This window comes from Hypoxylon fragiforme (genome assembly GCF_022984875.1).
Source record: "Hypoxylon fragiforme strain CBS 206.31 chromosome Unknown GGS25scaffold_2, whole genome shotgun sequence".
NCBI lineage: Eukaryota > Fungi > Ascomycota > Sordariomycetes > Xylariales > Hypoxylaceae > Hypoxylon > Hypoxylon fragiforme.
Genome location: NW_026054757.1, coordinates 1,379,274 through 1,401,981, shown reverse-complemented (window position 1 = coordinate 1,401,981; position 22,708 = coordinate 1,379,274). Strand labels below are relative to the sequence as shown.

The 22,708-nt window shown below is 49.3% G+C and overlaps 6 protein-coding genes across 6 annotated transcripts; 1 reads left to right on the top strand and 5 right to left on the bottom strand.

The window, feature by feature from the left end:
* Positions 1–107: 107 nt before the first annotated feature.
* GGS25DRAFT_475021 (ankyrin) lies at positions 108–3,623 on the top strand. The gene is made up of 5 exons (XM_049259680.1): positions 108–926; positions 988–1,797; positions 1,848–1,920; positions 1,978–2,242; positions 2,298–3,623. Exons 1-5 carry the CDS (start codon positions 669–671, stop codon positions 3,073–3,075), a joined length of 2,184 nt encoding a protein of 727 aa, XP_049119932.1. The 5' UTR covers positions 108–668; the 3' UTR covers positions 3,076–3,623.
* A 7-nt stretch (positions 3,624–3,630) lies between these two features.
* Positions 3,631–8,318, bottom strand: GGS25DRAFT_529093 (uncharacterized protein). The gene is made up of 7 exons (XM_049265248.1): positions 7,697–8,318; positions 7,168–7,633; positions 6,416–7,092; positions 5,622–6,333; positions 5,457–5,558; positions 4,980–5,396; positions 3,631–4,889 (listed from the first exon to the last, which is right to left on the bottom strand). Exons 1-7 carry the CDS (start codon positions 8,088–8,090, stop codon positions 3,917–3,919), a joined length of 3,741 nt encoding a protein of 1,246 aa, XP_049119931.1. The 5' UTR covers positions 8,091–8,318; the 3' UTR covers positions 3,631–3,916.
* Positions 8,319–9,133: 815 nt separating this feature from the next.
* GGS25DRAFT_475015 (peptidase M24, structural domain-containing protein) lies at positions 9,134–11,438 on the bottom strand. Its single transcript, XM_049259679.1, has 5 exons — positions 10,955–11,438; positions 10,250–10,886; positions 9,788–10,159; positions 9,611–9,717; positions 9,134–9,553 (listed from the first exon to the last, which is right to left on the bottom strand). The coding sequence occupies exons 1-5, from the start codon at positions 11,329–11,331 to the stop codon at positions 9,454–9,456; spliced, it is 1,593 nt and encodes a 530-aa protein (XP_049119930.1). The 5' UTR covers positions 11,332–11,438; the 3' UTR covers positions 9,134–9,453.
* Positions 11,409–13,297, bottom strand: GGS25DRAFT_116793 (cyclin-domain-containing protein). The gene has a single exon (XM_049256079.1). It carries the CDS (start codon positions 12,987–12,989, stop codon positions 11,946–11,948), a length of 1,044 nt encoding a protein of 347 aa, XP_049119929.1. The 5' UTR covers positions 12,990–13,297; the 3' UTR covers positions 11,409–11,945.
* Positions 13,298–17,229: 3,932 nt separating this feature from the next.
* GGS25DRAFT_475006 (Glucooligosaccharide oxidase) lies at positions 17,230–19,780 on the bottom strand. The gene is made up of 6 exons (XM_049259678.1): positions 19,258–19,780; positions 18,786–19,077; positions 18,713–18,720; positions 18,421–18,620; positions 18,208–18,333; positions 17,230–18,135 (listed from the first exon to the last, which is right to left on the bottom strand). Exons 2-6 carry the CDS (start codon positions 19,040–19,042, stop codon positions 17,296–17,298), a joined length of 1,431 nt encoding a protein of 476 aa, XP_049119928.1. The 5' UTR covers positions 19,043–19,077; positions 19,258–19,780; the 3' UTR covers positions 17,230–17,295.
* Positions 19,781–21,529: 1,749 nt separating this feature from the next.
* On the bottom strand, positions 21,530–22,445 carry GGS25DRAFT_518057 (uncharacterized protein; the record flags this gene model as incomplete). The annotated part of the gene is made up of 3 exons (XM_049263477.1): positions 21,530–21,722; positions 21,794–22,350; positions 22,437–22,445. 3 exons carry the CDS (start codon positions 22,443–22,445, stop codon positions 21,530–21,532), a joined length of 759 nt encoding a protein of 252 aa, XP_049119927.1.
* Between the last annotated feature and the right edge of the window lie 263 nt (positions 22,446–22,708).

The following is a 22,708-nucleotide window of genomic DNA, read 5'->3' as shown; positions in this document are numbered from 1 at the left end:
AATCAAAACCTCATATCGTGCGGCTAGTCTCACTGCTTAGTACCTAGTAGTGCTACTACCTAAGCCCCTAGGTACCTAGTACAGAGTCCTATGTAAGTCCTAACTACTAATAAGGTAACAACTTACTAACAAGGGGAGCGTGGCTTAGCTCTAAGTTTTACGTACCCGCGCGCGCAGCCGCAATTTCTACCGTTGACCTTTGTTATCTGGAAGTTTAACTCGATGCTGACCGAATTGATGATTAGGATCCAGCTTGACCAGTAGCTGACCAACCCATGGGCATATTCGTTGATGAAACACCCGAACAATCGTTAATGACGATCTGGGGGCGAGGCCTGTTACAACCAACTTCAACAAAACATTTACCTATTTCTCTTTTCTTTTATTCCAAACTTCAGACGAGCGTCGCGTCACTAATTCCTTAATCTAATTGCGTTGCGCATAAAAACGACTTGGATTGGGACGAAGTTCATTTTTAAATACCTTCATTACCCTTGGCTCCTTCAAAAGCCACTTACAACACCCAAACGATGCTTATTGGCGGCCAGCCGTGATACCTAATCACTCTAACCGCAACTCCCAATCCTGCCGTTGGATCCGTGAACTCTTCCTTTTAAATTCACAGCTCCCTTTGTCATTCTTAAACTACATTTCTAGAAACCGACATCATGTCTCAAGCTTCGATATCGAACTCGAGTACGGCCGGTGCTCCCATACAATTATCCTCCAAAGGCACGGCGGCTGCCCCGAAACTAAACTCGCAAGATTTGGAGATGGGCAACCTCCCAGGCGGCGACACAACGTCGTCCGAGCCCGATATTATGCAAATTGCAAGAGTGGGAGATATAGCAGCAATGGAGAAGCTTTTTGAGTCCTCCGACTACGACGCCACATATACAGATGATGAGGGGATCACGCCGCTCCATGTATGCGCCGATCAAACTTGTCAAATAACTTGGAGGTTATGTTGCTAACAGGTTTATCTAGTGGGCCGCTATCAACAATCAGTATGCTATGGCTAAATTTCTTATCGAAAAAGGCGCCGACATCAATAAAAAGGGTGGTGAGAGTGTCGCAACGCCGTTACAATGGGCGGCCCAACGATCCAATTATTATACGGTGAATCTCCTCCTTCAACGTGGCGCCGACCCCCTCATAAGCGATGCCCAAGGCTACAATACCCTACATATCTCGACTTTTAGCGGAAACGTTTTGTTGGTAGTCTTGTTATTACACCAGGGCATCCCCGTCGACGTAGCTGATGCTTATGGACACACCAGTCTGATGTGGGCGGCATATAAGGGCTTTCCCCAGTGCGTGGACCTCTTTTTACGATGGGGCGCAAGTGTTCATGCGACCGACGAGCAGGGTTTTACGGCGCTGCACTGGGCGTTGGTGAAGGGGTCGCCGCTATGTGTATTGAAGCTTCTAGAGTACGGTTCTGACCGTTTTGCGAAGACGGAGACAGGAAAGACCCCCGCAACAACGGCTAAAGAGCTCAATACTCTCAATGCATGGCACAGAGCTTTAAAAGAGTGCGGCTATGATGAAGATGCGCAGGCTATTACACCTTGGTGGCCTGGGGCGTCCTTCTTTCTCAAGGATAAGCGAGGGTTCATGAACAAATTCTTGTTTCTGCTACCCATTCCGCTATTGTTTATGGAGTTGATGATCTTTAGTCATCTCCCTCTTCTCTTATCCGTGCCAATATCGTTGGCGGTTGGGTTCGGTTTTCAGTGGATTACGAATCAACTGCTCGAATTTGCGCCTCCAGATATGAGACATTTACATAAAACGGTATGTGGTCTTAGGTTACACGAAGATAATAATATGCTAATCTGTCACAGCCTTGGTTAGCTGGTATATTCGCGGCGTCACTCTTTCTGGCGGGCTTACGCTGGATTACGGTTGTACTTCCTGGTAAGTTTCCTAGGTACGCTGGCATACACTTAGAGAACATAAACTAAACTGTCTTAGCCACCTTCTCGGATCACCCCTTGCTAAATTTTGGGTTTCTCCTATTTTACGGTCTCACGGGCTATTTCTATGCGGCTTGCATGGTTTTTGATCCCGGCTACGTTCCAAAGCTCAATGGAATTGCGGAGCAAAAAGCCGTGATTGATGAGTTGTTAAGTTTGTGGAAGTTTGATGAATCCAACTTTTGCGTCACTTGCATGATTCGAACCCCTCTAAGGAGCAAGCATTGCCGCCGATGCCAGCGATGTGTAGCAAAACATGACCAGTAAGTTGTAGTCCATATCTCTTGTCGTATTACTGGAATCACTAACACGAGATAGCCACTGTCCTTGGGTCAACAATTGTGTTGGCGTAAACAACCATAGGCACTTTTTTCTCTACTTGGTCAACTTAGTCTTCGGCATTGTTGCCTTCGATTGGTTGCTTTATCACTACTTTTCCGAATTGCCCAAATCGGACGACGATGATTGTCTCCTTTTAGCAGAGCCCATCTGTAAAGTCTTCAACGTCGACTCATATACCATGCTTTTAGGTTTATGGACCACGTTGCAGCTTACGTGGGTCGGCATGCTTATCTTCGTGCAATTTGTGCAAGTCGCACGTGCCATGACAACTTACGAAAACATGTATGGTATCCAGGACGGTTCGGCCTCTTCTCTCGGATCAGCATTCACTAGTACTGGAGCGCCTCTGGATCCCAACCACCCCGATGCCGCGCCTGCGTCTGCTGCTGCGGACCCGCTAGGCACCAGAAAGGGGGGGCACCAACACAAGAAGGGCTTCTTAAAACAATGGGGTCAGCTACTAGGCGTAGATACGTTTATCGAGACGGCTACGGGCCGCAGCGCCGCCACCGGCAAGAAGACACAAAAGAAACGAAACCCGTACAACAAGGGCCTGGTGCAAAACTGCCGCGATTTCTGGTGCGACCCAGCGCCTATATTTGGACGCAGGGAGACGGGCGACGCGATCCTCGGCGGCGAGAAGATCAACTACACCGATATATACGAGAGCCCTGCCGCTATGAGTTTCGGTCTTTCCGGTGGCAGTGGGCGCAGGAGGGGTGGGTATGAGAGCGTGGCGGTGGAGGAGGTATGATGGAATTGCTTGTTGTTTTTTTTTGGTTTTTTTATGCTTGATGACCGTCAGTGGCTGATGAACACGTGGTTGGGAGGGAGGTGGCTTCTGGACGAAAACCTGTTGTCAAGAAAGCTGGTGTTCAATGATTAGGTACGTAGGGGTAACGAAAGCTTACTTAGAATGTACACTACTACTCAAACTTGTGACGTCTATTATCAGGCCCCTAGGTACCTACCTCTAGTTGCGGAGGTTCGTAGGATGGTATTGTACACAGCCGGGGTGCTAGAACATGAACATTCGGGGCATTGAATTATGGACGGGTGGCTTTCAATGCAGTACTTAAGCTAGTGGGTAGACTTTGCTCTGCCTAGTTAGGTAGGTATCCAGTATTTACTCTAGGTCGTTTGAAGCGAGTTTTCTTCTCGTATCCATAGGTATAGGGGAAACCCCCTGGCCCGAGATCTGTATTGTCTTATATGAATAGGAGGAACGGTTTCGTGTGTTGTTGGCATTTTGATTGCAAACCTACCTAAGATGATTCACAACCTTGGAACTCAAGAAACGGGTATGTCATTACTTGTATACTTTATCTAGGTATATTAAAGGATGAAGCACATTTAGTGCCACAACACAAGAGTAAAAATGCACGTCTTCCCAACTATATACCTCGATGCCGAACACATGTGCCTTTCCCCCTATTCCCAAATGAAAATGACGTGCCTTCATAAAGTCATTCCGCAAATGTTACCATGCCAGCATGCTGTGTGTGTGTGTGTGTACCTCATAATATCCAACGATGTAAACCCGCCTTCTACCTACCTAGCTACCTACCTGGGTGCGTACTGGATATATGTTCCCCCTAGGTCAGATGTGCCGCCTGCGCAAAATCACACTTCATCAGCTTCCGCGGAAACCCGCTGATGTCGAACACCTGCCGTCCCTGCACAATCCCGGGGAGCACCAGCGAAATGCGAGTGAGTGCCTCCGCGTGCGGCACCGCAACCTCCACGTCGACGCCCGCAAACGCGCCCTCCTCGACCATCTCCCGCACCGGGATGTGCACGGTCTGGCCCGCGCCGTCCGCGCTCGCCAGCACGACGAGCGCAGCCGGCTGCTGCGCCCCCGAGCCCAGGAACCTCCCCAGCGCCTGGATCTCGTCGGCGCGGGACAGGCGGCACCTGACGACGCCGCTCAGGCTCAGCGGCGACGCGCGCTTCTTGCCGGGCCCGCCCCCGCCCCTGCGCTCGAAGTAGAAGGAGCTCGCGACGAGCGCGCACGCGATGCGCGTGATGTCCTGCTTCGCCGCCGCGTTCGTCTCGGCCCACCCCGTCACCGTCTGCAGCATGAACGTGACCTTGCTCGCGTCGTCCATGAGCGGGGGCGCCATGCCGAGGTCCGGGTTGACGCGGTACGCGCGGTCGGCGAGGCTGCCGCTGCCGCTGCCGCTGCTACCTTCGGCCGCCTGCTGGTACCACATGTCCCAGCGGCGCTCGGCGTCGAGGTTCTGCTCGATCTGGTTCTTGACGAGGGTGAAGAGGATCTTGAAGAAGGGGACCTTGAGCTGCGCGGGGCGCACCTTGCCGACGACCTTGAGGGTGCGCGAGGAGATGTTGTTGTCGTCGCCCTGGTGCCGGTACTTGTTCTGCAGGCCCGTGCCGAGCGAGAGCACGATGTCGGGCGTCGGGCTGAGGTTGCGGCCGAGCGCGATGCTGCGCGCCTCCTCGGCGGCGATCTCGATCGGGTTGTTGTGCAGCAGGGCGCCGTCCATGAACTGCGAGTTCGTGCTGCTGAAGGGCTTGAAGTAGCCCGGCGCCGCGGATGTTGCTTGGCCCCTGTATGTTATGTTAGAACTAGGTGCCTGGGTAGGTAGGTGTGTCAACCATTCCTGGCCCCTTTTTTTTTTCTTTCGTGAGGACACTTACGCTTCCCAGATTTGTAGCTCATCTTCTGGGTTCGAAGGCCGGAATCTAGTATATTCCAACGTAGGTCCATGTCTAGTCGGACTTGGTACACCCCTCCGAACGTTGTAGTTGGATAGTACGTATGGCTTAGTCCCAGCCTCGGACGTTGCGATGACGGCGACTTTCAACGGTCGATTTTCGGGGGCCTCGTAGGAGCCGAATAGCCTGCCGGTACCCAACGCGCCTTGGAGAGCTTGTATTAGTGGCTTAGTCTCGTATCTGCTCTTCTTGATGAGCATCTCTATATGCTTGATGCCGGAGTATTTCTGTGCCCTGCGCGGCTTGAACGCGTCGAAGACAAGGGTTTGGAACTTCTCGATGCATTCCTCGATGGACCATTGTCTATGGCCAAAGCCTAGCGAGATAATCCCACCGGTACTATAATTGCCTTAGCATCCCAAAGCTATCAGGTAGGTAATGGATGGCATAATGGCTTACCTCGTTCCAACTACTAGATCGAAAAATCGCTGGAGAGGGACACCTATCCGATCCTCGATCGCTTTCAGCACGGTAAGTTCAACAATCCCCCGTACTCCTCCCCTGTTACATAGTCAGCTCCATTATCGTCAAGAAGAAAAAGAAAAAAAAGGAAGTAGTAGTTACCCATCAAGTGTCAGCACCCTTAGCCCAGAGTATGCCGGTTCGAGCTGAATGATAGTGGGCGAGCTTTGCATCGCCAACACCTTATTACATAGTCCCGACCCGCCACTCAACGGGCAGTTTTCCACCACGATCCGGATCCCACCCTCCAGCCTACCAAAATCCATCGCGCAGTCAACGCACACGAGGTGGCCGCAGCTAAGCGGGTGTTGGGCCGGGTTGAACAAGCAAGCGAGGCAGATCGAGTTGCTAAAGAGACCCAGTTCCAACAGGGGGGCGTAGAAGCGGCGAAGATTCCGCCCGTGTGTCTGTGCTCTTATCTCGCCCGAAGCACCGTCCTTCCACTCGGCGCTCTGGTGCATCTCGATGAGCTTCAGCCGGATCTTCTCCTCCCAGGCGAAGTCTCGGCGGTTGAAGTTGTTGCTGAGGAATCGGCCGGGCACGTCCCTGACGAAGCCCATGGTCATCGTCTGTCTGTGGAACTGATCGTGTGTCCGATACGACAGCTCGCACTGGAAGCCCGGCTGGAGCAGATGGGCCTGGGCCGGGATGTTGAATGTGCAGCAGAACTGGGTTTCGAAATACTCTTGCATCATGTATTTGCACAGGCTCTTGTACGACTCCCCCTCTTGCTTCATGGGTGACGTTGTCGGATACGGTGTGTCCTGTGCCAAGATTCGAGGGGTCGTTGTCCCAAACCATTCTTGTGGACCTCCTGAGATGTTGAAGGTTAGTATTGTTGAATTTTCTTAACCGTCACAATAGAGAAGAAGAAAAGGGAGTGGGGAATTGCTAACCAAAATGCCTTTTCCGTGCTGAATCGAGCATGATACAAGACGCAACTACATCAGTTACCATCAAGAAAAGTGCTTCAATGTCCCTCCTCAGCTCTCGTTTCTCAGAAACCATGAGAAGGAACTCCATAAGATTGTCCGCCAAGGTCTCTGGCGGAGGGCGCAGCTTCAACGAAGCCTTCACATAGTCGAATGGCTTCGACAAGGTCTCTGAGAAGTGGTCGAATGCCAGTGACAAGTACATCTGGAACTGGTCGACATCAGGGAGCATCTTGAGGCCCTTTTTCTTTCGGAAAGACTTTACGCAACAGTCATCTATGACCTCGCGGAGAACATCCCGTTGCTTGTCGAGCAGCTCGTACCTGCTCTTCTCCGGAAGCCTCACGACATGGATACTGGAGTAGTAGCACTCGAAGAGCTCTTGCATAGTGGTGATCGTCAGGCCCTGCTTCGCCCACCTTTGTGCGTACGCCGCAAACGTCTTGTTCTTCGAGATCTGGGCATCCATTGACTTGAGGAAATCCTCCGTCGCCCTGTGCCGGCTCCATTTGTCGTCCGAGCTCGAGATGGTAGATTTGTTCAACGCGATCACCGCGTGAGGCTTGCTGGGGAGGTTGATGGAGGCAGAGTGGTTTGAATGCGCCCAGAGAAGTAGCTTTTCTGCAACATCCTCCATCGTACTAGGAACTGGTCAGGGTACCTATGATCACAACCATGCTACCTACCCCTTAGAAGAAAAAGAGGGAGACACTTACTTGGGATTGTTCAGCACAAAGACGATCACATCAGAGAATGCGTGGAAGATCCTCGGGTACATTTCTGACACGGCAAATTGCCGTTTCGCCGTCTTCTCGTGGTCCGCCGCATTTCTCGATGCCCAACGCAGAGCTCTCTTGGTAGCATAAACAATTCTCGACAACGGACCTTTCCCGTTGGCGGTTATAGCTTGCGGGTCCCAAGAACTGCCTTGCCCGCTGTCCAAGACAACCTGGGCGGTTGGGTCGCGTTCTCCGCCCTCGAATCCTTCGCAGTCGGCAAACAAGATCGGACGTACGCTTTTGCAGGTGCTGAGGTCTGCGTAGAGATGAACGTCGGCAGATGTGGCGAGTCCCTGTTCGCTGCGCCCGATTACTGGGAGTGACATGGCTGGCGATTCTTTGTCTTCCGTGTCATAGGTATTCCCGCCGATTAGAAGTCGGATAAGAGTGCTCTTTCCGGCACCTGGATTGGAGATTAGTTATTATCAACGAACTTGTTCCAGTGACAACACGGCACTTGACATACTTGTCTGACCAACAAACGACACGAGTCCTGGATACCGTGTTTGGGGGGCTCCCTCCGACGTCTCCATCATGAGGATAGCCACTCGCCTGTATTCGGCAAGAATAGGGTCACCCTCCTTATCATTGCTCAGGCCGAACCAGATGGTCTCCTCATCCAACTGATGCTGCTTCTGCTCTTCGTTCTCGTCTTCCGGTTCCGCCATCCACTCTTGGACCTTCTTGACAATCTTCGGGTCCAGCTTGTTGTGCGGTATTCCCGTCGGCCCAACAGTGTTCATCCGGTGTGCCCGACGGGACGGCCAGCAGTCGTCGCAGTAGTAGTCGTTGCATCCTTCGCAGAAGGTCACGCCTACCGTTTTCCCACAAGTTTCGCAGCTTATCTCGATTTCCGCCATAATTCATGCGTTGCGTGGGGATGAATCAAGAGGAAGAAATGGTGCAGTGAAACAGGCAAATACTGAGAGTACAAGAGGATCCGAGCTACCACAGCCTCCAAATATATCTAGATCCAATGTCTTCATATTATCACTCTATATACATAGAATTGCATATTCGACAATCTTATGACTTACATATCTACCTAGCCCTAGGCAGTCAATGCTCCTTGTCCTTGTCGAGGTGACACGTTCGATGCGCCTCAATTTCTCTAAAAGGAGAATCCCCCGAAAGCCAAAAGTGCAAATATGCTTACGTACATCGGTGATTAGGTACCTACCTTTGTCGGTGTTTGCTCATATTCCAGCCACAGTTAACAGAGGAGAGAATATGATCACCAGCGCTTTTGATTACAGGGCGCAACAAGGCTGCCGCTAGTGCTTGGAGGGAGGTAAGCACCGGTCAGTTGAGTCTCACGTGGTTGGTGCCCAGGGCGCCGTCTGGTGAAGATCCATTCCCTAACATACGCGAGCTGCAGAAATGTTTCCGATCTATGATTCATGGACACAGATTTCCGATCTATGATTCATGGACACAGATTTTGTGTTGGAGGGGAGGTGGGTACGTAGGCAAACCGCCCATTGCAGTTCCAAATAGACCTCTTCCCGGGTTTTGTCTGAGGACAGCCTTCTGAGTCACCACAACGACGGTATCAACTCCGACGAGGCTGTATTACTTAATATTATCAGTTCACCTCTAGGTGTTTTCGCAGACTCTTTACCTAGGTACCTACCTATCCCGTCCATGAATTTATGATATCCAGGAGTACAACATCCGCCTTCAATGGTTGAGATACACGATTAGAATTTAGAATTTACACCCCGAAGGTTATGGGTCTACCCCCTTTTTCAACCGAAATATTAGGTAATCCATGTCTGTCATGAAGCCACGTGACAACTCACCCCCTTTTCTTTTTTCCCCTGTATATTTTTCCTTGCTATCTTGTTTGCTTTTTCTATCAGCCACGGCGTCATACAGCGAGCTGTCGCTATCCGTTCCTAATGCCTTTTTTTCTATCCATGTAGGTACATATCCGAAACTACAGCTACGTGAGACCTTCAGGGTGCAGTCTCTCATGGTTTATCTAGGTAAAACTTATGTGCTTCAAATCATGAATCTAAGTCCCTATGGAATACAACAGTCAGGGTCGGGTTGTGAACTTAGGTATTCTTGATGTTTAATAGACCACGACAGGCTTAAGCTAGCCATTTGAAATTGTAGATTTCTTCTACGCCTGGTGTATCAATGGTATCTCAAAACCTAGATAGGTCGGTATCTCGTAACTACCCAGGACAGTTTGTCCCCTTCTACACCCAGAACCCCTCAACTACTAGCAATAATCTTTTCCAACTCATCAGGATCCTTGACCGCCTCCGTCAAGTTGATCGAGCCGTCCTTCGTGATAAGTAAGTTGTCCTCGATTCTGCAAGCACTCAAGTTAGTCACCTCAACTAGGACTCATTTGATATAATAAACTCACCTGACACCGCCGACGTCCCAGTACTTGTCCAGCACCTTCTCGTCAATGAACTTGGAGTGTTTGGGGTCCTTGAGGTAGGGCTTGATGATGTACTCGCAGAAGTAGATCTGTTCATTTCATTTCGTCAGCATCATCCTTACTCAACGATCATAATACAAGAAAAAGAGAAATACTCACACCAGGCTCCACCGTAATAACACTCCCCGCAGGCAGATTCAACCGCACCCGCAGGTACCTAAATATCGGGTCCGGGTCTTCATAGTTGGGGTGTCCGCCGGTATCGTGGGTGTCCATTCCGAGATAGTGGCCTAGACCATGAGGCAGAAACGCCGTGCTCGTCCGGGCCTCGAGAATCTCCTTTCGGTCGCCCTTCAAGACACCCAGGGATAGTAAACCGTCAATGGCGATCCTGTGTGCTTGTAGGTGCACTTCATCCCACGATACGCCTTCTTTCAGCATGGCTATGCAGTCCGTCTGCATCTGCAGGACTATCTCGTATATGGCACGAGACTCTTCCGTAAATTTGCCAGAGATGGGGAATGTTCTCGTCTGTGGCTTTATTAGCTTGCATGTTCGATTCTCCGACGAGAGAATAGAAATAGGGGGTAGGAGTATCGATAAAAAGGGGCAAACCCATACTATATCAGCAGCGTAACAGTCCCACTCCGCACCAGCGTCCAGTAGCAATAGCTGCTTGCCAGCAAGATCCTTATCATTATGCACATAATGCAAAGTAGCTGCCGCGCGCCCGCTGGCAACTATGCTCGGGTATGCCTGCTTTTTGGCCCCCTGGCTGATGCTAGTACCAATAAAGACACCCTCGAGCTCATATTCATTCTTCGCCTTTTTTACGCTTTGCAATACAGCCTTGTGCGCAGCGCCACTGATCTCGTTGGCCTTCTTAATAAGGGCGATCTCGTACTCGTCCTTGATCACGCGACACTCCTCAATAGCTTCCCCTAGGACGGTGAAGTCTTTGTTGGTGAACTCGAGAAAGGTGACAGCGTCCGCGACACGATCCGCGATGGCGAAAACGGTAGACTTGGGCGCACTTCCCAGTCTAGCTAAGGTCGGGTTGAGCTCGGTAGAGGGGAGGACGGCATCGACGTCGTACTTTGTCAGGGCTTCTTGCGGGGAGAGTGGCAGTCCGGACCAGATGACAGAGTCCGGGTCTACCGGAGGAATGAAGAGGGTTGAGTGTTCGGTTGCGATATCGTATACTAGGAAGCAGTCGGCAACATCCACGCCCGTTAGATACATGAATGCCCTCCGTTGTCTACACAATTGATTTTAGCACCATTAGTGATATGCATCGATGGAGATTGTATGGCGGAAGGAAGTTACCGAAAGGGAATTGGCTCATCACTGTCTTCCAGCAGTTTATCCGCACGGCCTTCTAGATATAACACTCCTGTCGCGTCTGGAATCTTGGACTTTATGTACTCCACCACACGCTTTGCATGGGCTTTAGCAGGGTACTTGCCCCTCAATATGGCCTCGACATCGATTTGAGCTTTAGACATGATGGATTTTGTTGTCGTCGATGTCGGTCTTGTTGAGAATATGCTTGAATTATATTTGCGATGGGAAATGGCTGCGCAATATGGATGCGGGGTAGCTTTCCTAAGATATGACAATGTAGAATAGGGTCCGAATGAATACGATGAGACAAATGTCCTAGTAATGCAAGATCTGCATCTAATAGGCAACGCCAGTATCATATCCTCATATTATAGGACACCTGTTAAGAATGTACATGAACTGTACTACATATAGCAGGTAGATATTAGTACTAAGTAGATAGTAGATACCCTACATATGTAGATAGTGTACCTAGGTAGATACCAAGGTGGAAGGTGACGTGACGGCCGGACAACGGCCAGAATGAATGATAATCAGCCAATCATATTACAGAAAACAAGCTATTGGCCTTCCTATTTAGTTTGTTAGGTTGGACGGCTTTATCCGTAGCTGCGGGGCTAAGTACTAGGTATGTGAATATAATTCACAGACTGAGTTTTGGGTATTGCATTACGTAGGTATGAATCCGTTCCTGAATGCTTTCGACATGTCTTTATGCTTATGAAAACAACGCATATCTGGCCATCTAAGCCCCCAAAGCCCGTGTAGTGTCCCTTCGTTAACTTTCTTACTTCTCCTACATCTAGCGTCTAGATCTAGATCTCAATGTAGACAATTAGCCTATAGCTCGGGGTTGAATCGCGGGGGCCTAGTATCCTTAATCGACATGTACAGCTGTGACTTCCCAGTTACGCTAGCCCCCTGTATGATTATTGATATGGATATAGCAAAGCTACTAAGTGTTCGAGGAAAATCAGTCAAGTGAAATTTTGATATTCCTCTTCGGTGGTAGGTTGAGGTTTAACTTCGGTATCGCATCACCCATTGCGACGCCCGACTTGCCGACTAAACCGTTGTTTTGCTTCAATGCCTCCCAGTGAGCCCGGAGCGTTTCCTCCCTGATGACCAGTTCGAACCCAGTCAAGAAGCAGAAGCTGATTTCTAATCTTGCCAGTTCAACTTCGCTCACCCCACCAACCTTGGCGATCTTAGCGTGCGGATAACTCAGATCTTCCAGTGCCTTCATTGCTACTCGCAAGCCAGCTAAGAGCAGGCGGTGACAGTTTCTCTTCGTGACGGCTATTGCTCGCTCCTCGACAGCCAGCCGGAATATGTAGAACGACGTAGCCAGGTATACAGCTGTAGACATCGGGCAGAACCGATGTATTCGCAGGAGATAATCCTCAATACTAATTGGTGGAGGTTTTTTGCTAAAAAACTTCCGCGTAATAGCACTATGCTGCAGGTTAAGGGGTTGCGAGTTGGCGCCGATGACTATGTAGGGCTCGGGACTGTTTTTCGGTGGCGAAGGGGCTGATGGTTGGCGAAGGTGGACACCATCGATAAGCTGACTGGGACTGGCCTGAGTCTGGGATTGGGATTGGGATTGGACTTGGGCCCGATCCTTAGCCTCACTCTGTTCTCGGAGTCGCGCCAAACTTTTTTCTGAGTAAGACCGAACAATTTCCGCCTTCTCTCGTTGCATACTGCGCATATTGGGGAGCGTAGGGCTCGTGGGCGGGGGTGTTGGAGGTATATCGCCTGTCATGCGAACGAGCGATTCGACACCGGCGCAAAGGAGCTTAAGAGCGGCGATGGGTGAGAGTTTGAAGAGGTCGTGCGAGGACGGACTCGGGGCGGTATGCAACGGAGGCGGTGTCCGAGCTTGCCATACTAGTTTCGGGTCTGTCGAGGGAATAGGTGGTGGAGGGGGGGAGGTAGGCGTCATCTTCCCGTCGTCCCGCTCCCGGTCTATTTCTGACGCCTGACCGTCTGATTGGCCGGTTTCGTCGGCCATTGGTCTATGCTGCCCCTTCCTTCCTTCGTGAAAAAGGGATGTGTTAACTCTATTTATTCCCGTTCGATATCGCGATAAAGTAGTCTGGGGCGGTATACAAATGGATCAAAGCAAAGTAGTAGTCGTCGTAGTCGTCGTAATGGTTAGCTCAGTTTGTTATTCGCCCGACAAATGATTTGGCCTGTGCTTTGGTACTCCCGGACGTCCTCTTTAGTCCACGAAGCTTAATGAAGTTAGGTTGTAGTATTCGGTCCCAGCCTAAGCTCATGGTCTCGCGTAGGAATAAGGATACTAATTTTCAATACCAACGAAGCTACTGGCGTAGACCGGTACTATTGCGATGATTCGTTTGCCAATTCTGCAGCAGCTATGAAGTTGAGGTTGGATATTCAAAAGAACAAGACTCGGCCAATTTGCCCGGACAAAGGTAGCGGAACCACATGAATGATAAGTGTCTGGAAGGGCAAAGGCCGTCGCTGTTGCCACTCAAAGCGATGAAGAAGATTGCATATGAGGGGCAGATGTGGCCGGTACTTGCGCTAGTATGGTATTATTGAGCCGCGTGATAGGCCTTACCAGATCTCAATAGGCGACGGTTGAGACTAATGCCTTTGGATGGAGAATTGGGACGAGAAAGAAAAACGAGGGACTGGGACGGTGACCTCGACCTCGGGAGACGCAGCAAACCGATTTAAGGTTTTCAAACGTTTCTTTCTTGTCCCACCCCTTCAGTACAAGGTACTATGTAGTTATGTACTACATGTAGTAGATACATCATTGATATTACAAAAGGTACTAGCGTATATATGTATATAGTAAGTACTTGTTTTTCAATTTCAATTGGGCTGCAACGATGAAGCCCATTCAAGCTTTAGACGTTGGAGAATCTAGGCTCCGCATTTAGCATGTTAGAAATGAAGGTAAAGTTGTGGGGTTTCTAATCAGGTTAATGTACGTACATGGAAACTAGCAGTCATTGCCAGTCAATATATATTTAAACCGGAACTTGCTACCTACATCTGCCATCTGTACACATTGATATACATATGGAGCGTAATGAAGTCTAAGTTAGTAAGTTGAGACGCTTAACTTAGTATCTACACAACATATGGACCCTAGTACTAGGTATGCATGTAATGTGTAGTAGTAGTAGTACTAGGTACTACGTAGCTATTCTGGGTGGGGTTAGTCCAATCGTACCTGAAGGGTCCTGTCGCACATGCAGCTTACCTCTTTCACCCTCGCAGACACCGGGGTTTGGGCATTGGCCTGTGACCTTCAATTTTTTATACATACATGTAGTTAACTACTAGGTAATGTATCTACTATACATGATGTATGTACATGTAACTGTAGGCATGGACCGAACTTACCTACATCAATATGAATATTGAAGCTCATACTACATACTCCACCTATACACATACTACAGTATGTACTATGTAGGTATGCATCCTGGTATTCTGATATGAGGCAATACAACCCAATACAGCACATGCCTACCTACCTAATACCACACCCAACAAGATTGAGCTGTTATCCTCCAGAACAAGGAACAAAATTGATCAAGATCGGGTAGAAACGAGGGATATTGTAAAATACGAATGTTCCGTTCACGTTTCACGTGAATATTATATATGTATTGCCAGCTCGAGTGGAGAGCTCCGTGTCGAGGTGTAAGTGGACCAACGACTTCTCTTATCTTGGAGAGACTGATGACTGGCATACATATTATGTATGTAGGCATATATGGATACAGGATAGATACTAGGTACAGATATACTGCATCGACATGTACCTAATATTACCTTACATATATGTATGAAATACATCTGTACTAGTAGTTAGTATCTACATGATGTATCCAATACTATCCATCGACGGGCATTTTCAAATCATGGCTCTCCATTCAATGTTTTCTTTTGTCAAGAGATTCTTCATTTGCACTATGTTACAGAGTCCCCCCCATTCGCCAAGCAAAGAGAGACCACGCGACACCAGTGATAACCAATAGTCCCAGATCTGGTGCTAACCAACATGCTAGGTAGGTAGTCGATTGGAACTCGGTAGGTAGATTGAAAAGTTTCCCCGATTCGGTTAAGAAAATGGATCGTAAGTCTCATGAGCTAACAGGCTGGGTAAAAGTAGGTATTCAATGTTGTTGTTATCCCACTTGAAACGAATGGCATGAGGCGAATATAGACAAAATTGTTTGTGAAAGATCTCCATATGTTACTATGGAGAAAGTCAAAGGCTGACGAGATGAGGGGCAATTAAGGGTTCCGAAATTCCAGATGTCCTGGGTGGCAGTGTAGCATTTGGTACCTCACGGAATATGAGATGTACACATCTGCAATCTTGGAAAATAACTGATAAATTACTAACGGATGGCGGGAGGGAACATTGAAGAGGCGAAGTAATTTGAGCGGAAACATTGAAACAAATACTTCAATGAACTTCATTCTACATACCAAGATACTTAGACGGTCTGGTACTTATCAGGTACAATACATGTAGGCATGGAGGTATAATAGATATATACAGACCTACATGTTGTACCTACTTCATCACCGGGGCCTAGAATTCAAGATGGCCGCTTTGTCAGACTCATTGGGTTGTCATTTAAGGCGATGAGTCGATTAGGACCTCCCCTTCACCGGTTAAAGATTCCATTACTTGATACTGACGACCACCTATCGAGCTTTTACACCAAGTAATACGTAAGACATAAAAATGCCCACGACTGCTAGGCCGTTAGTGCCACCATGCCGCACAAGAATCCACACTCTTCACACCAATAGGTCTGCTTCACGAATATCGTGTATCATCATGACTTTACACCAAGAAGAGTCACGATGAAGAGTGAGGTTTTAAGTGACCCCTACCTAACCAAAAATAGGAGAAGAAGAAAAAAGACGCGCTCTCAAGAAAGCTAGCACCTACGATACGATTCTCGCCATTCACCTAACCTAACCTACATCCCTAGGTTAGACAGAATGTAACCATAGCTTTCTTTTCTTGGCATTACCCCAGAAATACCAACGATCGACAGACAATCTGGTCAAGAAAAAAAAAGTTTGAACCCCACGGAACCCCCCTCTGGGTATGCATCCTGCAGGACCTAACCTATAAGATTCTGTCCATCGCGTGAACAAAACGCGCGTAAGTGAGGTATCCAGGTAAAAAAAAAAAAAGAAGAAAAATGAATGGTAAGTTTACCACGAGCTCGAGAGATGGTATCGTACGAGAGGAGCTCCCCCTCACGCAGCGATGACTGTTCCCTCGGACGTCCCTCCTTAGGAGATGACTCCAGACCTATAGGGGGTATGCAGTCCTATAAGCCTGCCCATATATGTACCTAGTACCTACCTAGGTAGGTACGTAGTAGGTAAAGGTGTATGCCTGCACACTATTATCCATCGTGACTGCGCCGCCAACATACAGCGCCAAGACATATCCGTTCCTCAGCATACACGCCTACATACCTAGGTACATACCTATAGTTATATACACATATATAAGTGGCTGGCATGACGAGAAAACCGTGAAGCGTAGGCTACATGGAAGCCATGGCAACATGCAGCCTACAGCCTGCAGCGCCGATGAATGCTATCTGCCTACATGTATATATACTCTAGATATGTTGCACAAGCATCTCCTGCGTGGGGATGTACTACATATTTACATGTATATTACGACAGCAGAGCCCTACATCAGAGCCAGCGTGCGCACACGGAGCTGATAAATATACGAGCCCAGCGGGATGTATGTGCCACAAACATGGCTTAGAAGCAAAACGAGACGTAGGGTTTTGAGTACGGACTGGGGAATTATTCAAATTTTTCTGCTTGCACGGAGTTCTTGCTGATCTCTCATAGAGGAAACCGATGTTCAGCTTGAACAGTATGTACGTCTCATCTTATGTCATCTCCATTATGTTGATGTCTTCAGGTGTCTACCTAGGTACGTGGGCTAGGGACACAGCCTACCTACCTAGGTATGTGCGCTTTCATTCCATTTGCCTATATACATATTACAAATCGTCAGACATTATATAGATCCCAAAAGCCATCGGCTTATAGTACAGGCGTCGACAGCTTAGAGCCATGACTCAGTCTAGATTAAGAAGGTGAGGGCATGAGAGTAGTCGGCATATTAAAATGGTTGCTACGTAATTCGGTACGCGTAGTCAAATTTATATATCATCATCGAAAAGAGAAGAAGGGGGGGGGGGGGGGGGGGGGTATGGGGGTATCAATCACGGCCAACAACATTCCTCATCTCCATCACACCCTTCCGTCCTTCCTCAGCCTTGCACCGTCTGCCCCGGCCGCACGCTCTGCGGGTTGTGGAACAGATCACTCGGATCCCACTTGCTCTTGACCTGGCCGAGGGCGTTCAGATTCGGGCCCCAATACGACGCCTGCGCGTTCACCAGGCTCGGATCCACATAGCCCGGATACGTCGTCAGCGCCTGCGGCGCGCTGCTCTGGATGGTGTCGATGATCCCGTTCAAGAACGCGCGCGTGTCGTCCGTCAGCACGGGGATGCCGATGCCGTAGCCCTGGCAGAACATGATCTTGTCGCGGTGCGAGTAGGCGGTGGCGTTCATGGGGACGTCGCTGATGGCGCCGCCGGTGGCGTCGAAGATGAGGAACCACAGCAGCGTGCCGCGCTTCGCGTCGTCGATGTAGTTCATGAGCGACGAGACGGTGTCGGGCGTCAGCAGCTCGTCGGCGCGGAAGGCGACGCTGCGCGCCGTGAACGACGACCGGATGTCTGACAGCCACAGCGCGGCGTCCTCGGCCTGCTGCGCGATGACGGCGAGCCAGTCGTTGACGACGACGGACGTGTTGCCCGCGGGGATCTTGTCGGGGATGCCGGTGGCTTTCCACTCGTCCTCGGTGCCGTAGAAGGTCGCGGTGATGATGACGCCGAGCTCGTGCATGACGAACTCGGTGCCGAACCGCCGGTCGAGGTTCGGGTCGGAGATCAGGTCCTGCCACTGCTGGAAGATGGGGATCAGGTCCTTGTGGCTGTCGAAGGTGACCGAGAACGAGTATTGCACCACGTCGCCCGGCTCGGGGTGGGTTCTCATCACAAATTCCGTGATGACCCCGAAGCCTGCGCCAGCACCCTTCAAGGCCTATAATTTGTAAGCACAAATGTTTTCGACCCGGAAAAGGAGGGAGGGTAAGTAACAAGGCAAGGAACTTACGAAGAAAAGATCCTTATTTTCAGTCTCGCTAGCCCGCTTGATAGAGCCATCCGCAGTGACTACTTCGACTTCTACGACATGATCGAGGCAGGATCCCCACATGCGCGACGTAGGGCCGAGTCCACCCTTTCCGGCGATTTAGTCAGCAACAAAGAGAAAAAAAGACCACCTATCGGATGCCGTGGGTAACGGAAACCACCAAAAAAAACTTACAATCGTGGCATGGCCGCCGATGCCAACACCGGGACAGGTTCCGTGGGAGATGGCTCGGTTGCCGTTGTCGTGGAGCTTGTTCGTGACGTCGGAAAGCTTGGTGCCTCCGCCGATCGCAGCCCGCCACGTATTAGTGTCCATAGAGAAATCCTGCATGTTGACTAGGTCAATGACGAGTTCGCCATCCTGACCGCCCACGCCTGTTTATTTTTCAGTACCGTTAGCGCTGAATTGTACCTCCAATGTGCGCTGGGAGGGAATTTGTTTGGGGGTTAATTTGCAATGCGCGTACCAAAGTTTCTGCCCGAGTATTAGTAAAAGTGCGACGACGAGTCAAAAAAAAATGAATGAACGAATGCACTTACGCATAGGAGTGACCACCGGACTTGGGTTGCACTTTGACGTTGTTCGCAACGGCGCATTTAACAAAATCCGATACATCCTGGGCTGTCTGGGGTCGTGTCACGGCGATAGGTTCGACTGGAATATCCAAGTTGTACCGTTTGACCCAGGATAGTTGATAGAGGGGAGTGCTCGGGTACGCGACGCAACTATCGCGGCCGTTGCAAACTGCATTTAAGCAGTCGGATAGCGAACTCGTGCTGCTCGATGATTGCCCCATAATGAAGGGGAGTAGCAGGCAAGCTTAGGTCCTAGCTATGTAGGTAGGTACGTAGATTAGTATGTATTATACCTACTATATGCGTATTGTTTAAGTAAAGTAATCAGGGGTTAGGAAGTATTGGTAAACTTCTAATGTTTACACTACAAATATATACTACTGATATATATATCTGTAGACCCAAGGCAGGAAGGAGTATTGTAAAGTATACTTACATAAACTCAAAGGATTTAACTCCTTACTGAGTAAGAGGAAGAGCTGGAATGTTGACCAGAAAAAAGAATGTGTGATTGAAGACTTTAAAGAGAGTTGCAAGTCATCTCTTTTTAATACCTACCTCACATGTAACTATGCATTTGATCTTCTATTCCCTAGCGAATATTAATTGTTTCCAAGGATTATTTATTCCCACCCCAATGCTACATGCCCAATAGGGATGAGAAGCCTGGACTGAGGCAACCTAACACAGAGCAAGGATCGTTTGGCCCCTCGACCAGCTCACCGCGTTAATTGTGCCTAGCAGTTCTAGGTACAGATCCATAAGAATAGCGATCCGCAAGTTATACCACCACAGCTCAACGGGATTCGCTGTTGCCAGCAGTCTTCTACATGACCTAGGCTTTAACGGGACTTTTCTGGTTTTATAGTAGCCAATCCACATGAGGACGCCACCATGGAATTCGGGAAAACAGGATATTAACTAGTTCAAGTAAATACGATTTCATACGTAGGTCAAGGCTATGCAGATGGTACTATGTAAGTGATTCAATGCTACATTGTGAAAGATGTTCCAAGGCTGGCAGTGCCCGAGCTTTCCGCTGCCGAGTAAACTATTGAAGTGACACATCCACAATACATAATTACGTACCGGTAGTTAGTTACCAGGTGCTCATTCAAATTAATCACATTCCTAATTCAATGTTCCTACATAACATAACATAACATCGTTAACATAACATATGTTTTCCGCATAACTACACCACAGGTACATAGGTACATACCTGACAAGCTGATGCGTCGCGCCACAGGGACCAATCACAGCACTTAAAGGCCCCCCTGTGTATTCTGGGGATGGCTATATAGTCTTTGATTGGTCAGTCTGTGATATGACCTCACCGGGAAGTAACATTTAACCCCTCCAGGTTCAAGGTTTGTTATACACAGCAGTAGTACTTAGGTACAAGACATATTATGTAGTGTTACCTAGTACCCCTATTGATGCATCTCATCACCACCCTTCATACTCTTACACATGCATCTCTATCTCCATCTAACCTACACCTGTCCATCTATATTATGTAGTAGTACTGCAGCTGTTCGCCAAGCAAGCTCCCCCTGGTAGAGAGCCGCACCTCACGTATTACAATTCAGTCATCTGACAACCTTTTGCGTCGCACCCAGGCAAGTGCACATAGAAATATCGTGCACGCTTGCTACTTACTTCGTACATGAGACATCTTGGGGCCTTTTACAGCCCTGGAGGTCTACCCGCACCACAGCCATAGCGCTTTAACTGTTGTTCTTCAGCTAGGCAGGTCGGCACTCACCGGCATGCAGCCGAGTCATGCGCTCCTTCATAGAGCCCTTCGAACCCGTTAAGATAAAATTTCGGCAAATGCCTTTTTGGCCTGACTCTTCCATGTGCCCATAAAGCATCGAAGGGTTTCAGAAGCTTGCCGGGGTCGTGTGTTCCAAGGTTGGCTGCCGCTCCTCCTACTCGACTGCGCTGTTAAATCTTTCCGGAGCCAGTATCAGTACTGGCGACCTTCACTCCGATGAATATCTTCATTTTGCTTCCAGAACCTCACCGTTCGCTGTTTTGCGTATCCGATAACTACCTCCACCGTGTTGTGGATTGGGAATGGACCCATTTGCGCAGTCAATCATATCGTTTTCCGAAAGCGGCATAGAGATTGGGCAGGATTTCGTTTAAATCCTTCTCGTCCTTTACTAACGCTAGTATGTACCTACCTATGCGAGGCATGTTTAGATTCTTGAGTGCCCGGAAAGAAGCTGCTGAATGCCTAAGAACGAACAACAGACCACCAAGCGGGAACGATTCATTTGGTGGAGTGGCTCTTCAGGTCTTCATGAACATACTCGGGTTCATACTAAGCCCCTTCCATGCGGTGCTACCAATTCAAACGAAGTAAGGGGTGAATGGTAAATTACGAAATACTAATCGCTTTTTCTATGCCGCCAACATTTCCTAAACAATAGCAAGTCTATTAACCCAGGGGCTCAGGTTGACTTGGGATCATGTAAGTCCATGTGAGCATGCGATGACAATCACCCTGATTTCTACCTCTCAGACTCATTGTTTGAGACTCAGTTATGGAGCATTAGTGCTGTAATGGCCAAGCCGAAGAGTTCTTACATGTCCAAAGTGGCAAGACGCGCCTTCAAAGTTGCAGGAGAGCCGCTCACGACTAACATCGATAAATAACAGGAAGACACGCATCGCTTCCTTAATACAGGATGAGAAATCTATGGCTTGGTGTATATAATGATAGGTACTGACCAAAGGCCGCGCGGGTCCGATAGGAGGCCCGGGTTGAAGTCGCACAGGTCGTCGATGCGGGGCCCGGTGATGTGGATGTGTCCGCGCGAGAAGGGGTACAGGCTCCACCCGACCAGGGAGAAGTACTGCCCAGAGAATGGGAGCGGGTTGCCGTCGTAGCTCTCTCGTGCTTAGCTTGGCGTGCGTCGTTTGTAGAAAGTGTGAAGTGAAGGAAAATGAGACTTCCTCACCCTGCACACGGCGAGAGGATCGTTAGTGGCTTGTCTGGGACTTCCTTGAACTCCCTATCCCAGATCTCCCGGAATTCAGGCCCTAGGCTAGAAACTTCGGCGTCAGTTGGTCTGATCTTGGTTTGCACGTCCACAGCGTTCCACCCCATTAAATCCTTGGGGTCGACCCGGCCGGTTAGGAACTGGTCCATAGTCTCCTCGGGCTTCAGCGTGGACTTGTATGGATGCATGGTGGACTGGTGGTCTTCGTATTCATGGCCAACTCCGCAGACATCTGCTATAGGCGAGACCCCGGCACGTTTTGAAATCTCGGGATTCCCGGTGCCAGAGCGCTCGGGAACCAGTGGAGTGCCGAGAGTGCCGCAGGTTAGAATCACCATCCGCTTTGACTTGATCAATTGACTGCTCCCGCCGGGCTGGTACTCAGGGTTCGGCCGATAGACCACGCCAACGGCCGTCTGGTCTTCGAACAAAACCCGCTCCACTTGTGAGTCTACAAGCACATGCAGGTTTGGGTGCTGACCATCTCGAAAGCCTGGGGGGTAGATAATTATGCGCTACATCTTGTCGTGTCCCTTCCAAGTCAATGTACGTCATAGTAGGCAAGGCTCCGTTCGTAGCAGGTGGCGCCTCGAGATAATACAATTTCCATTGTCTCTTACATACCTCCCGCAACAACCACATCGGCCTCTTTGATATTTTTGGGCAGTTTTGTGTATAGGCCCGTTGTGAATGGGTTATAATGAAGTGGTTACTTGACCACGTCGCTTGTTTGGCTCAATGGTTACCGTCCCTATGTCTACAGAGGGTAGACAGGCATTATACCTACGATGTAGATACCTAGGTTAGGTAGTTATAAGGAGAAAGTGAATAGCTAAACGTGTAAATAGATATCTACCCAAAATACCCCTCCTT